This window comes from Ochotona princeps, chromosome 26 (genome assembly GCF_030435755.1).
Source record: "Ochotona princeps isolate mOchPri1 chromosome 26, mOchPri1.hap1, whole genome shotgun sequence".
NCBI classification, from domain to species: domain Eukaryota; kingdom Metazoa; phylum Chordata; class Mammalia; order Lagomorpha; family Ochotonidae; genus Ochotona; species Ochotona princeps.
Window position 1 is genome coordinate 32048386 of NC_080857.1, and position 16758 is coordinate 32065143.

Below are 16758 nucleotides of genomic sequence, written 5' to 3' on the forward strand. Positions count from 1 at the left end.
ATATCCCAAAGCCTTGGGTCCCTGCAGGTGTAGAGGAGACCTGAAAAAGGCTCAAGGCTCCTGCTCAATTGGCTCAGCTCTGGCCATTGCTACTGCTTGGGGAGTGAACTAACGGACACGAAACACTCCCTTCTATCTCCACTCCTCTATGTATAGCTGACATTCCAATAAAAATAAATCTTACCAGAAAAAAAAAAAAAAAGACCAGACAGAACCTGGACTTAGCCACCTCTGGGAACAGAGTAAAAGAGCCCAAACCTGAATTCACAAAGGTTTTTTTTTTTTTCACCGAGGCATTCAGATGACTTACATTCCTACTGAAACTTGGCCGAAAAAAAAATTGTCAAGAATTTCTATTCTTTCTGAGACCATTGAATAAACTCAGGCTCCATGCAAGAGAACAAAGATGTAACATCCAAATCAGGACACATTATTTCTACAGAAGTGGGCAACCTGCAAATCAAAGCACTAGGACATGACAGAGAATGAGCTCTGGGAAGCAGCCTGCTTACACTTCACAGGGAGATCCACACTCAGCAGCTGACTCAGGTTCCCAGGCCCTGGGCAGCACTCTCACTGAGGACACAGTGCCCAGAGGGCTCACTGCACTGACTGAGGGAATCCTAAGCAGCCAGCAATGTGACAGTGTGGCCTGGGAACTCCTCACAGCCTGCAGTGTCACCTCCAGCTTCCCAGTTCCCTTCTGAATGAAACCACACACTCAAACCAAGTGAAGGTTGTGAAAACTGGGATTTTCTCTTAGCACTTTTAACACCAGATGTGTTATGTTGCTAAATATCGATATAACACCAACAACGAATCACAAAACAACGTAATTCTTTCATCATCTACAGGTAGTAGAGGCCTCAAAAACAGGAGAGAGAAAAGCAGGCCAACATGAAGGCCAACCTGTCCCTGGGCACTCTCCCCTCCTCACTGCACAATTTGGAAAGACGAGCGTCCCAAGGTTCAAGGCCAGGGCTGCAGAGTGGGACAACAAGGTCCCCCTCCCGGCCCCTCCCGCCCTGGGGCCTGAGCAGATGCGCTCACACACTCACCACTTCCCAGCTCCTGAGGAGTCGGGTGTCCTCCAGAGGGCTCCTGCGGGCCAGGGAGTTCACAGGGCAGCACTGGCTCAGCTCCCTGGGCCTCTCTCAGGAGCACAACCAGCCAAGCGGCAATGGCGGCACCTCAACACATCAGCCCGCCTTCTTCCTCAAGGTTTCAAGGCTGCGCGTGATTGGGCCGCTTGCAGAGGCATCAGAACATGCGCAGCCAATGAGAACGGCACTGGGCCTAAGGGCGGACACCTGGGTTTTTGGGAGGGAGGGGGAGGAAGTGGCGGGGCTTCATTTCAGGGCTGAGGTAGGCTCCTCTTTTGCAGCTCGAGGTTTCCAACAGCAGGGGGCGCTGTCACCTCTTAGATAAGTCCACCTGCTGGCCTCTCTCCTTCCCTCTCTAGTTCAAGATCCTGTTAAAGCCTAGCATCCCAAAAATGGGTGACAATCCCAAAAATGAGTTACAATTTACTGAATGTTCAATAGTTTTGGGTACTTTTCTTCTTTGTGTTGGCTTTTTGACCTTGGTTCATTTGACTATTTTTCTTCAAAGATTTTTTTATTTTTATTTGGAAAGGCAGATAGGCAGAAAGGAGAAGAGACAGAGAGGAAGATATTCCATGGCATGGTTCACACCCAAGTGCCGCAAATGTCTGAGCTGAGCAAATCCGAAGCCAGGAGACAGGAGTTTCCTCCGGGTCTCCCATGTGGGAGCAGGGTCCCAAAGGTTTGTGCCATCCTGGACTGCATTCCCAGGCCACAGGCAGGGAGCTGGATGCAATCAGAACCATCGTCCATATGGGATCCCAATGAGTTCAAGGATGGGACTTTAACCACCACGCTATCGCATCGGACCACATTTGACTTTTCAAATTATAAAACTGAAAGATATTTGAAAAAATAAATCTTTTCAATGTCATTTCTCTGACCGATGTTTATTTTGTGGTCTGTGCTTTGTATGGTTCCATATCTGTTTCTGATTAGTACGTGAAAATCTTGCTTGATTCTCTCATCAGGTTCACTTTGGTTTTCCAATCTGTTGGATTATCTCTGCACATGTTAGGGTCATTAGTACAGACTGATAGTTCTGCTGCTTACAACTTGGCCACCATGCATACAATTTCCTTTCTGTTTTTATTTTCCTGATTAGGCATCCAGAACAATGTTGAAGAGACAAAGTAAGAAGGGAAACCGTGTCTCAGTTGACTCAAGGGAAAGACTCTCAGTGTTCTATGTTAGCAATGCTGGTCATTATACATGCATTGTAGCCTCAGTTAGAGTAGGGAAATTGCCATTTTCTGTCATTCTGCTAGCAGGTTCTTTTTATCACTAGGAGCTGAATTTTATTTAAGCTACATTTTTAAACATTTGATATTAATGGACTTTTAAAATTTTTGCTTTTCTGGTGCTGCTTCCCATCCAGCTTCATTCTTGTGGCTTGGGAAAGCAGTTGAGGACTAACAAATCCTTGGGACTCTGCACCCATATGGGAGACCTGGACGAGCTCCTGGCTCCTGGATTTGGATTGACTCAGCTCCAGCGGTTGAGCTCACTTGGGGAATGAACCATCAGGCAGAACATCTTCCTCTGTTTCTCCTCCTCTCTCTATACCCCCCTTTACAATAAAAATAAATAAATCTTTACAAAAAAATTTTGCCTTCCACTTGAATTACTTCCTTGATTAGTTTTGGAGTGTTAACCTGTTTGCATTCTTCTTTGCTTAACCTGATTGTTACTGATTTCATTTACTTCCATAGTTTGCTTACCAATGATATTTGTTTAAAACATTTCTGGATTTTTTTTCATAAAGCTTTTTTAACTTTCCTATTTCAAGTTCTGATACTACTGTGTCATCCATGTAATGCTGAACTCAGACAACAAAGTCAAACAAATTTCTTTGAGTTTTTTTTTTCTACTTTTGTGATCATTTTGGAAATGGAGGAGTGCTTTAGTTTCTTCAGTGTCTGGAATGTTGCACAAGTCTGGGCCTGCAGTTTTCCTTCTGAATTTTGTTCATTGGTTGATTTGATGTTTCCAGTTCTGCCTCAAAGTAGTTTATATCTCCTATGTTAATAAGTATGTGTGTTTTGGTTAATTGTCTTGAAACGCTCAGTTTCTTTTGCTTTCTGCTTTAAAACATGTTATCCCTAAGTATTTCTAAGAAATACTGTTATGATCTGGTGAAAGCTTACAAATTTTGTGAAGGATGATGTTTATATTCCTGAAAGTGATTGTTTCTGTTGCATTTCTCCTTTTATATGATTTTTACTGATATTTACTTATTCATTCATTGAAAAATTCATGTGTTTCTAATGTGAAGGCTGGTCATAGAGAGAAAGATAATAGAAAGATCCTCAATCTGCCTATTCTTTCCCCAAGAGTTACAGCAGCCAGAGTTGAGCTGTTCCAAAGTCAGGAGGCTCTTCTGTGTTTTCATGCTGGTGCAGGGTCTCATGGCTTTTGGCAATTCTCTACTGCTTCCCTAGGCCACAAGCAGGGAGCTAGATGGGAAGTGGAGCCACAAGAACAGGAAGTGGAGCCCCAAGAACTTGGGGTGGCACCCATATGTGATCCCAGCATGTACAACATGAGGATTTAGCCACTGAGACATCGGTCCAGTCCCACATTGTCATTAATGTTGTTAATTAATTGCCACAATAGTAGATCATCAGTATGCATGAGGCTTTAAATGGACTCAAGTAAAACCTTACTTATTGGGCCATTTTATGTATTATATTTTGTGCTCCCTCCTGGGTTTCAGACCCTATGCTGACAAGCCTTGTCTGTCTCCTCATGTCTCCAGCCCCATGAGGCTGTGATTACATCTGGTATTGTGTATCTCTAGTCTTCTTCCTAGGACTACAGGGGATCTGCCATTTCAACATGTAATGTGAATAGGATGCGTATTCATCCTTATCCTGTCATTTTAAAAATGCATCACTTAAAAATTATCCTCTAGGGTGTGGCTCAATAGCGCAGTGGTTAAAGGCCTTGACTTTCATGCTGTGTGATACCATTTGGGCGCTGGTTCTAATCCTGGTGGTCCTGCTTCCCATCCAATTCCTTGCTTGTGGCCTGGGAAAGCAGTTGAGTTCCATCCAAAGATTTGGGTTCCTGCACCCATGTGGAGACCAAGAAGATTCTCCCAGCTCCTGGTTTTGGATTGGCTCACCTCCAGCCACTGCAGCCGTTTAGGGAGTGAATCATTGGACACAAGATCTTCCTCTCTGTCTCTTATCCTCTCTGTATATCTGTCTTTTCAAAAAAAAATAAATAATCTTTTTTTAAAAAAAATGACTGAGACACACAGCAGAACATCTTCCATCTCTTGAGTCACTCTCTACATGACCTTAATTGCTGGGGCAGAGCTATTGAAAGTCAGGAGCCAGGAGCTATTCCAGGTTCACTGTGGGTGCAGGGTCCCAAGGACCTGTGGTCATCCTTTAAAAGAGTCACATAATGACAGCAATGAAACCTTCCTTGTGAATACACAGAGAATAGTGTTTGAAACCTTTGTATTGATAGAATATTAACACAAAGACAACACAACATTCAAATGAGATTTAGGGCAATGCTGTGGCAGGCAACAATTTTTGTAAAAATTATTCATTTTAATATGAAAAGGCAGCTATACAGAGAGAAGGAGAGGCCACAATGAGCAGAACTGAACTGAAATGAATCCAGTGCTTACTTGGGTCTCCTGTGTAGGTACAGGGTATCAAAAACCTTGGGCCATCCAAAGCTTCGGAAGCCTCCACCCTCATGGGAGACCCAAAAGAAACTGGGCTCCTGGCTTTGGATCAGCTCAACTCTGGACATTGTGGCCACCTGGGGAGCAAATCGGTGCTCAGAAAGATCTTCCTCTCGATCTCTCCTCCTCTTTGTATATCTCACTTTACAATAAAAATCATTAAATCTTAAAGAATTAACCCACCTCAGAAATGTAAAAACAGAAAAAAAGAAAACTTTGGCCATTGTCCACTGCTTTTCTAGGCCATAAGCAAGGACTCAGATCAGACGTGGAGCAGCTGGGACATGAACAAGTGCCTATATGGATTCTGGCACTGGAAAGGTAGACGAACAGCCTGTTTAGCCAAGATACCTGACCCATGGCACAGAAGCAAGTCTTAAGCAAACCTTGTGTGAAAGTTTTGTGTTTCATATTCACAGTGAAACAAAGAGGTAAGTTCCTACTGAATTAGTTAGAAACTCCGTTTCCTACATAAATTCACATTATTAGTAGCACCGTATCTTATGAGCTGATGGCGTATTATACACATGTAAAAGAAACAATGTTGGTGCAAACAACATTCCAGAAGGCAGAGCATCCTTTTCTACTGCCAGAACTCTGTTCATACAAAAAATTTCATAAACAATATGCACCTTGAACCAATTACCCTTACACTGTGTTTGAATATTTGGAACAGGGATATTTGCTCAGGTGCATAGCATTTATATAATTTTTGTGTTCTAAGAGAATGTAAATATACATTGTCAATGCATATCAATTAGCATATTGATTCCAGGACTTGATATAAGCTTGTCCACAGCAGAGGAGTTCTGCTTACTCCAGAACTCATTCTCCTTATGTTTGCTTTGGTGTACCTAATATAAATTGAGTCCTGGTAACAGGCGACTGTCACTGATCTCACAGAAGAAATATAATGTGACAATCACTATCAAATGGAAAGACTAATTTGATTTCTTGAACTAACATCAGCGACAACACGTACTTCAACTGTTGCATGAGAATGATGAATGTGGCATGGTGTCCAGTGCTGTGGTCCAGTACCTAAAATTCTCACCTTGTGTTGAGATCACATATAGACACAGGTCCTAATCCCGGTAACACCTCATCCCATCCAGCTCCCTACTTGACCCGGGAAAGCAGTCGAGGACATCCCCAAGCCTTGGTGTCCTGCATCCATGTGTGCAAGACCCTGAAGAGGCTCCTGGCTCTTGGCTTTGGATTGGCTCAGCTCCAGCCATTGCAGTCACTTGGGGAGTGAATCATTGGGCAGATGATCTTCCTCTCTGTCTCTTCTACTCTCTGTATTTCTGACTTTGCAATGAAAATAAAATAAATCTTAATAAAAACAAAAGTAGTATGGGTAGTGAGGTGCTCTTTGAACAAATCAATTATGATCAATACCTGTTGAGTTCCCAGAAAAAGAAATGTTTCATGCTCCTATGAAATATGCTACAAACTACTTCTCTTAGCATACACTGCCTTTCAAGCAAAATTTCAATAAAACTAAGGGTCTGTCCTTTCTCACATGTCACAAATGTGGACTGAAAGCTATGGGTGAACATTGCATAGCAGAAGGTGCAACATTCCTATTCTAGTTTCAGAAGAACTCTACTCTGAAATAACTTCAGAAACAATGGTTGGTGAGCAGACTTCATGTACCAGCTTGAAACTTTGCGAAAAGGAATGCTGCTGGGATGCATGGCATTCAGATAAGATGTGTGTGAGAACAGGAGTGAAAGTTGTGCTGCAAATGCATACCAAATTGGGTCTTAATTCCATGGCTTGATAGAACTTTGTCTTCAACACTGGAAGCATGCTAGAAACATGCAGTTGGGGCAGATGGCACAAAGATGTAAGAAGTATGGCTCCACAGTTAACAAGGCTGTGAGGAGTTTCTGGTTGCATGTCAAGGCCTGGCAGAATGTCTCTCTAATCACCTCATTGCTGCCTCAACCCATTGTATGGACACTTGACCACTTCTCTGATATTTCATGGAATTTTCTAGAGGGTGTTGTTATTTTTCTACAAATGTGACATGATGTCTGTAGCTGGTGTAACCCCTGAAACTGACTTTATCAATCAAGTGATGGTGAAAAGTGTCTGTGGCAGCTTAAGACAATGACACGCAGCTAAAAGCATACAGTGGAGCAATTGAGCCTATATTCTTCCCAATCCTCATAGCATGTACTCACCTTTGTCCTGGAAGTTCCCCTGGATTTGTAATGTTCTCCTTAAGAAATGGCTTGATAATATCTTAGAAACGGATGGCAATCCTGAAAGACAAAGATTTTATTTACTGTGCAGCCTCAAACTGCTATATTACCCAGAATGACGCATTTTGACCTCTAACCACATAAAGCAAAATGTATATGAGACAACATCTAAAGAGAGACAAATGTTGGAATTTTGTAGTGGAAGAATGGTTTGAAATATATACCCTAAATTGGCACTTATATTTAGGAAACGAAAGTAGTTTAACAAGATAAGATGAAGTTTCCTGCAAAAAACTTTTGTTCATAGAAAGGCTGAACTGACCTGACCCTTCTCACTGACCTTTAACAAAAGAACAGCAATGATGTAGAAAAAAAAAACCATAACAATTGCATCAGTACTAGATGAAGGTGATGATTAACTAGTGTATGATTAAGTTAACATTTAATAAGAATCTCTGATATATGTCTTCATAAATTCCTTTATTTTATAAGCTTTCTTTTAAATTTTGTATTCTTGATTTTTAGGCAATATTAGTATAAGTTTCCAGAAAATTGCCTTTGCATATATGTAAATCGCCTGTCACTCTATAACCGCATGTGCTGTCAACTGTGGACTTCCTGGCTTCAGCCAGGTGAGTGCAGGTTGGGATGAGCAGTGGCTTGCTGAGAAAGTTTTCATAAAGCAAAATGATAATTTTTTAAGAATTATTTTGGTAATCATTCTTTAATCAAAGTGTGGTAATAAAACAACTGGATGTTGTGTAAAACCTTGTGATGCTTCCTATAAAATAAAGAAGGCAACTATTCTTTCTTTTTTTGACCGTTAACTTTGCATTATTTAATCATTTCCAAGCAACATGAACAGCAACGTTAACAGGAAGGAGTGTGTGGGTGAACGGGTGGGCAGGGATTGCCTGCCTAGGTCAGGGCCTTGTGCTGGAGCCGGGCGGCCGCTGTGTCAGCAGCAGGTGAGCCAGCTAAAGCAAAGGGGCAAGAGCAGGTGGGGCAGCGGCTGTGGAGCATGGGGATGAGGCCCACATAGAGGAGGGCCTCGCTGAGAGAAGCACAACCTCGTGGCTGTCAGGGTGGGGGATTCTACCAGACACAGCCAGGCCAAACCAGGGGAAAGAACATGGCAGGAGTCCTGGGGAACCCCGGAGGAGAGGGGCGCACATCCCTGGCCTCGGCGGAGACAGAAACCCGCACATCTGGTTTTTCAATCTCAGAAATTTCCTTCCAAGCAAAGTAATGATGGCCAAATCCCCATCGCGCTTGCCTCCTTTTTGCAAGCTGGGCAACAGAAGTACATGTCCTATGTAGATTCTTCATGTGCTTTTTATCTCAAATGATCAAAATGACAACTTCAAATTTCATTTAGTAAGCAGCAACAGTAAGCTGTTATGGATGAAAAACACGATGACATACACAGCCGGTCACCTGCCTTGCACTCCGTGGTCACAGGGCTGCGTTTCGGTGACAAACAGAAAGAATGAAGTGGTTAGTGCGAACTGGGAGACTGCTGCAATGTTCCTTTAGCTTACAGCTCCCGGTGGCCTCAGCGTAAGAAAGTTTCAAAGTCAAATGTTCAACCTGCTTGTTGATTATTTAAGAGTTATTTTTTCCCTCCTTGAAAGACTCGGTCCGGAATCCAGAAAAATACAAAGGTGAACACACACACACACACAGGCTGTTTCAGCTACACATTCCGAACGGCTTCAGCAAGCTGTCATACAGCGATTCAGAATAAAACAAGAGAATGAATGGCATGGTGCGTGGTTTGGTTTGAGAATGACGTCTGCTGGGCTCCCCGCCTCACCGCCCATGGGGAGTCTGCCCTTTCTTGAGGAACAAGCTATACCTTAATCCTTCTGAGTGAACAAAACCATGAGTTGCCTCCACAGAGCTGGAGAGGTAGTTAACATGTGTGTGTGGGTGCACATGTGTATACACGCACGTGCATCGTTCAATGGCTGTGGACGACCCCTGCTGGGGAGAGAGGGGCCGTAGCAGCTGAGCCACCCACCCCTCCTCCTGTGAGCGGAGTTCTGCACGCAGGTGGCTGGGAGTGAGGGTGTGAACCATGGCTGGCTGTGCACAATCGGCCCTGGCCAAGCTCCACAGACCAGCTTGGGGACTCTAGTGCACACCCTGGAGGGCCTACGGACACGGTCATGGCGGTCGGTGAGGGCAAGCCCTAAAAAGCACCCAGGGACCTTGAGACAGACCACCCAGGACTCACACCTGAGCTATGTAAAACACCCAAAAAAGTAGAGTGGTTTCTCAAAGAGGGAGAGAAACAGACAGAGAGAAAGGAAAAACAAAGAAAGGAGGGAGAAAAAGAAGGGAGGAATCAAAGCAGAGACAGAGAAGGCAGCATACAGGGACCAGTATAGATAAAAATACAACTTTCTCGAAAGAGGCAGGGCAGGGGCCTGCTCCCAAGGCAGAGGCCCAGCTCCAGCTGTTGGGCTGCGGGAACCATCCCACAGACGCTGGCTGATGTGCCCGGGGCATCTTCCCACAGACCCCCCAACCACCTTGCTAACAACACGTGCGCTGAGAAGTCTGTTTTATTCACCCCGTGGTCGGTCCGCATTGGCATCTTCTACAACCACAACAAAAATAGAGGATACGGGAGCCACGAGCAGGTTGGGGCCAGGACACTCCATGCTCAAGGGAATCTTGCCCAGGCTTCTGTCACACAAAGGGATCCAGATTCTTCAATGAAATAATGCTTCCTTAAAAATCTGCTGCCTAGCAACTTCCTTTAAAAAAATTTTTTTTTGTAAAAAGAAATATAGTTATTTTGTTTAACATGGTCTACTTTCAAACCAGTAATTATTTTTCATAGAAAGGATTTCTAAAATCTCCACACAGAAAATAAAAAGACTGTCAACAAGTGAGTGCAAAGCAGGCGATGGCGTGCTTCCAAACAAGCCGGGGACAGTCCCTACTGGATCAATATTTCTCTTTGTGGGCTGCAGTCCCAGCGGTCACCTGTGGGGCATTCCTGCTCTCATTCTGTCAGGGTACCTCACCACAGCCCTTATGTGTTGCCCCCTAGGCCCCGCACGGGTCACTTTCAGGAATACCAGGCTGATGAGCAGCCTGGCCAGGCCACTGCAACAACTCTCTTCTGTACACAGGCTTAGCTTCCTGCCACTGCACAAGCAGACAGACAGCTTCCATGGACGACCGCGTCATCTCTGCCAGCAACTGCACAGACAGCAGGCGGCAGGGGACACGTCAGCACAGGAAGCCGAAGTGGACCAACAGACTGCGTCGTCGGAGAATGGCTGGCCCAGGGTCTTGGTGTCACATCCTCTCCACCTGGCTTGGGTCATACGAGTCTGGGCACCGGGAGTCTTCAGGGAGGGGCCTCTCTCTCTGTGCAGCTGGATGCCCAAGGTTCTCCTGGGAGAGTGGCGGTGAGTGCCGGCCAGGAGTTAATGCTGGACGGTGGTCCCTGCAACCTTGGGCCTGTTGCGGCCCCAGCGCTACCAGAGGGCACTCCGTGGAACGCACCGAACCTGAAGGCCACCGCTGGAGATGATGGAGGACTGACCTTCACTGAAGTCAGCGCCCAGTGGCCATGGGGTCAGCTCCCCAGGAACAGGGATTGTGGTGGTTGCCCTGACACAGAGACCATCGCACTGTGAAAGACAAGGTGGCTGACAAAGCAGATGGCCTGCAGCGACTCACAGAAGGTCAAGTGCTACCTCTGAGTCCAGTTAGGGAGATCATCTGCAAGGCTCAGGTATGTCCCCAGAAGTCTGACACTGCGCCTCAGAGCAGGACGAGGTCCAAGAAGAAAATGGATCGGTGGCCCAGCGGTGTAGCCTAGCGGCTGACGTCCTTGCCTTGAATGCCTCGGGATCCCATTGGTTCTAATCCTGGCAACTCTTCTTCCCATCCAGCTCCTGGCTTGGGGCCTGGGAAAGCATTGGAGGATGGCCCAATGCATTGGGACGCTGCACCCACGTGGGAGACCTGGAAGAGGTTCCTGGTTCCTGGCTTTGGATCGGCGGAATACTGGCCATTTCGCTCACTTGGGGAGTGAATCATCGGAAGGAAGATCTTCCTCTCTGTCTCTCCTCCTCTCTGTATATCTGCCGTTGTAATAAAAATAAATATTTTTCAAAAAGGAAAATGGATTGAGACCATATTTTGCTTGGTTTCCATTCCAATTCAATCAGAGTCCCAGCTGCCAGACACAGATACGAACAACAATTACTTCAAGCAGAGCACCTGGAAAATGTGTGGTGCTGATAAGATCCCTGCTCTGCAGGAACAGGGATTGCTGGCTGCCTCAAGCACTGACCTGGAGCTGCAGGCTCTCACAGGCACTGTGGGGGGAACCCCGCGCCCTGCCAGCAGGAGCGACCAACATGTGACCTCAAATTCCTCTACCTTACACAGCACAGGGAGCTCACGTACACCGGCTCAGGGCCAGGGCACCAGTACAGAGATCAGCAGACACAAACCACTTTCTCCGAGGAGCCCAGCAGCTCACAGCTGCCCACTGGAGCCAAGACAGCTGAGCCAAGCCCTGCCACACTGATGCCACCCCACGTCCAGCCCACAGTGTATGACACAGGTGTGCTCACCCCAGTATGCTCCAGGGGCCATCCACCGAAACCTACCGCCCAGAGCCCATCAGCTCAGGCATCCCTCAGCCCATCCAGCAGCAGTGCCTTCTCCAGGACCTCCTCCTGCACGAGCCATGCATCTGCCCCAAAGGCAGGGCCCGGGGTGGACGGTCGGGGACTGGGGGCTGGCATCACGGTCCAGCCGGAGGTGGTGAAGGGGGAGGCAGCTGCCAGTCCCTGCAACAGTCAGCAGTCCTTTGGTCAGTTTCTCCTGAAACCAGTTAGCCGTCGGCCCTGGGACTTGATAAGTCTGCTAGAAAGTTTCAATAAGAAGCTGAAGGAAGAGGAAGAAAGCTGTCCCAGTAGCGGCGGCAGCAGGGAGGAAAGTGAGGAAAGTGAGGTGGCAGAGCCCTGGGAAGACCTCAATCCCAGCCCAGAGAAACTTGTGGGCTTCCCTGAAAGCCCGCAGGAAAGGAGAGCCAAGCAACAGTCAAAAGCCTGGGCACTAAAACATCCCGAGTTTAGATTGACAAGGGCCACCACGGGCAAATCTAGGAGTTGGAATGAGGAGGCAGCACCATCTGGCTGGCCATATGACTGTCCTCGGATAGGTGGGGACCCCTGCAGGTGGAAGATGGCTGAGGGGAGATCTTCCCAAGAGCAGATGGAGACTGGGTCTCAGAGAAGTGGAATCAGGCTGAAGGATGCAGTGCGAGTGAGCCTGTTCACAGCCCAGGTCCTGCAAGAAGAACCGTGGCTTTGAGACCCAGGGACATGGAGCCAGCTGCCCTCACCATCCCACAGACCCCAGGGAGCTTCAGGGAATGTGGGAACCCACTCATATGTCCTCACTGTTAGAATGTGCAGTGTGGTCCCCCCACAAGCAGGTGGTACAAGAGACAGGGTCCTGCAGGCCCCACTCTGCCTGGCTGCCAGGGCCGAGGTCTGTCTGCCCCAGACCTGAGGTCTGTGGGGCTGGCGGTGGGAGGAGAACAGCACAGGCCTGGGGGTGACTCTGGCACCCTGGAAATCCCCCCTGGGGAAGCCCTGCAAGCCAGGGCCACAAGGATTTTGGGCACCGAGGTGTCCGTTGAGTCCCTCCTGCTGGACACCAAGCAGAGCCAGTCCTCAGAGCCTGAGACCAGGGCTCACAGCTGCAAGCCTCCACAGGAAGCATCCTCATCTAGCTTGGCCCCCTCAGAAGGCCCCACTGCATCTGCTGATGCTTTCTACAGCCGGAAGAAGTGTGGGTGGACCGAAAGCCCACTCTTTGTCGAGGAGAGGGATGGTACCAGGCGGGCTCCCCCAGCTGCTGAGTCCTCAGAGGTGGATGGAGTCATGACCTGACAAACCACCAGCCCAGAGCCCCAGCCCGGTCCCACAGTGGCCAAGGATGGGGGCCTGTCACTGTCTTTCAGGTCTACGCTGTTCCATGTTCTAGAAAGGACCCCACATGGCAGGCTCAGAGAAGAGGCTGCACAGCACTTCCAAAGTAATTGAGAGTATACAAGAGAAGCAGGCTTGCCCATCGAGGAGGGCAGACCCCAGCCGCCTCATGAGGATGAAGGTGGTGAACCCCATGTCCCGCAAGTGCTGTCTCAGCTCCAGGAACACCGACGTCACTGCTGAAGATGCCAGGCTGCCGGCAGGCCGTACGAAGGCAACTATTCTGAGATGTCTATTATGAGCATCAAACTGTAGTGGTCTGTGTCTCTCCTTGTCCTTTTCCTGCCAACATGCACCCTTCCTGAGCTCTGAAATTTGCTGCAGTAGGTCTCCAGCAAGAATTAGGATTACAGTTACAATTATTGTGATGGTTATGGTTTCAGATATGGCTATGGTTGTTTCTTGCAAGAGTTACCACTTTGATTTGTGTTTGAGATAGGGATGCTCTTAGTAGTAGAAATAGAGTCATCACTCGGTCTATGGATATTGTTAGGTAAAGCAAGAGTTTGGCTAAGTGTTATACACATGGTTGGCCTTAGGGAAGGTTTGTTTCAGGAATAGGGCTAGGCTCATGATTAAGAGAATATTTAGTGTTGCATTTAAATCTGGTGTTACAGTTGGGGCTATGGCTATGGTGGGCATTATGTTTAGCTTTAATGCTCATATTTCAGTTAGATTGTATTAAAATTCTGGAAATAGGATTTGGCTAGGATTACGGTTAGGGCTAGTACAATGGACAAGGATTAAGGTTAGTATTTGGCACAGGGTTAAGTAAAAGCATAGGACTATGACAGGTACTTCCATTAGGGTTAAGATTGATTAGGGCTAGTTTAACACTTAGAGTTAAGACTAATATTAGAATTAAGGCTAGGTATTTGATTGGCATTAGGGTTAGGATGACAGTTCTGGTTAAGGAAAATTGTAGTGGTAGGAAAGTGCTAGTATTAAATGTTGGGTGAGTGCTACCATTGTCGCTAGGATTAAGATTGGTGTTAGCATTAGTGCTGAGGTTAAGACAAGTGCTAACATTGAGATTAAGGTTAGAATGTGGGTGTGACGGCGTGGCCTAGCATCTAAAGTCCTTGCCTTGAACGCGCCAGGATCCCATGCAGGCGCCGGTTCTAATCCCGGCAGCTCCTCTTCCCATCCAGCTCACTGCTTGTGGCCTAGGAAAGCAGTGGAGGATGGCCCAAGACTTTGCGACCCTGCACCTGCGTGGGAGACCTGGAAGATGTTCCAGGTTCCCGGCTTCGGATCTGCGCCATTACAGTCCCTTGGGGAGTGAATCACCGGATGGAAGATCTTCCTCTCTGTATATCTCAATTTGTAATAAAAATATAAATCTTTAAAAAAAATAATGAAAATTCTTTAAAATAAAAGTTAGAATGAGAAATAGGAGTACAGTGATAAGGATATTAAGTTTAGGGTTAAGGTTAGTGTTAGTGTTACTCTTAGGATAGGGTAGGGTTAGGATTCGGTTTTGAGTTAGGATGAAGAGTAGGATTAGAGTTAGGACTATGGCTATAATTGGTGTTCATATTATGGTTAATGTAAGGGATAGTTCAATGGTTCTGGAAAAAGGTTAGTATTAGGATTTGGCTAACGGTCAGTGTAAGGATTTGGAGCTAAAATTAGAGTTAGGGCTAGGACTATAGTTGATATTAAAGTCAGTGTGAAGGTTAAGGTTAGAGCTAAGGTTAATGTTCGGGGAAGTGTCAGGGTTAAGACAGAATGAGGGCTATGTTCTAAGATTCATTTGTTATTGTGGTAGGGCTTTGGGTAGTGTTAAATCCATGCTTATGGTTAGTGAAAGGTTAGGGTTGGATTATGGCGTGGTTATTCTTAGGGTTAGGCTTAGAATTTGAGTTTGGGATAGTGCTGGGATGAGAGCTACAATAGGGCCACAGTTCTTTCTAGATTTAATGATAGGACATGGACAAGGATTAGTATCAGGGTTAGGGCTAGTTTTAGAATCAGGACTAGATTTAGAATTAGAAATCAGCTTAGTGTTAGCTATAGAGTTATGGTTAGTGCTTGCAGTAGGGTAGATGAGAGTTAAGATGAGGGTTGTGGCTAACCCTAAGTATAGACAGTAGTGGTCCCCAGAACTAACCATAGCCCTAACTCAACCCCAACCTTAAACTTTATCCTAATCCACAGTCTCTTTTCAGCCCCAACCCTAAACCTAGCACCAAACTTCGCAACTGCTAATCATAACCCTGACTGTAATGCTAACTCAGAGTCTTGACTGTTTACAGTTGTAGACATGAGCCAAGCTGTAGGGTGAATCCTAACACTAACGTTGGCCCTACTCTTAAATTCAACCTGAACTAGCTGTAATTCATTTTAAAAATTACTCCTTTTTGTTTCAAAGTCAGATATAGAGAAAGCAGGAAAGACAGAGAGGAAAATCTTCCATCTGATGATTCACTTCCCAAAAAGTCACAATACCCAGAGCCACACCAATTTGAAGCCAGGAGCCTCTTACAAGACATGGGCAGAATCCCAAAGCTTTGGGCCGTCCTAGACTGCTTTCCCAGGAGACCAACTGGGTGCTGGGACAAGAAGTGGGGCTCCTGGGATTAGATCTGGAACCCATTTGTGATCTTGGCACCTGTAAGGCTAGAACTTTAACTGCTAGGCTATTTTGCCAGACCCAGCATTATTCAGCTCTGATACTAACCATAATCCCAACCCATGTTATGACCATTCCTCTAACCCTATTCAGAATAGGTGTAAAATCTCAAGAAATAACCCTAGCCCTAACTCTATCCTCAACCTTAAACTTCATCCTAAACATAAATCTCCTTGCAGCCCTTGCTCTAAACCTAGTACCAACCTTAGAACGAACTCTAATCCTAACAACGAGTATAATGCTAACTCAGTCTCTTGACTTTTTACACCTGTAATCAGCAGCCAAGCTATAGGCCTAATCCTAAACCTAACGTTGACCCTAGTCATAAATTCAAGCTGAACCAGCCATAATTTATTTTTAAGAATTGTTACTTTTTATTGGAACGTAAGATATACAGCACTTACCCAACCCTATTTCAAAGCCTAGACTGAATACTAATTACAGCCAAGAGCACACCCTAAGCCAGAAAGGCTTATCTCCAAACCTTACCATCATCCTGACCCTCAAGGTGATACTAGCTCGAGCTCTAGCTCTAGCTCCAATCCTAAAAGTGATCCTATCCCTAAACCCAATCAAATCCAAAGTCCTAAAACGGACTCCAACCCTGACACAGATGTAGCCATCACTCTAACCCTAAGCCTATCTCTAGTACTGAACCTTACCCTAGCTGTATTTCTAAACCTAACCCTAATGATAACTGGATCATCACCCTAATTATAACATGACTCTTAATTCCAACTGTAGCCAAAACCTTACTCATAAACCTAACGCTAAATTTTGACCTAACCTTAATCCAATAAGAACTTTAGCATTAGCATTAGTCCACCCCCCCAACAAAAACTAGCTCTAAGCATAAACATTCTAGCATGACTATAACCTTGCCATAATACAAAAATTAACATAAAAATATCTTAATCCTTTTTGCTGATGGTATGTTGGAGCTTTCAATTGACTGGGATGAGACTCTGCTGGCTCTGTCTTCAGACCAGAGAGGGTATACCTAAGAAGCCGTTGAACTTGACTGGACAATAAGATGCTGGACTCTATGTTTGGTATACGCTTGCAA

General features: G+C 45.9%; 1 protein-coding gene across 1 annotated transcript; it reads left to right on the top strand.

The window, feature by feature from the left end:
- The first annotated feature begins 897 nt into the window (after nucleotides 1-897).
- Nucleotides 898-13298, top strand: LOC131478014 (junctional cadherin 5-associated protein-like). The gene is given in 6 exon segments (XM_058655114.1): nucleotides 898-1365; nucleotides 10175-10619; nucleotides 11168-11380; nucleotides 11383-12326; nucleotides 12470-13062; nucleotides 13064-13298. Coding segments are annotated over 6 exon segments (2898 nt in total).
- The last annotated feature ends 3460 nt before the right edge of the window (nucleotides 13299-16758 follow it).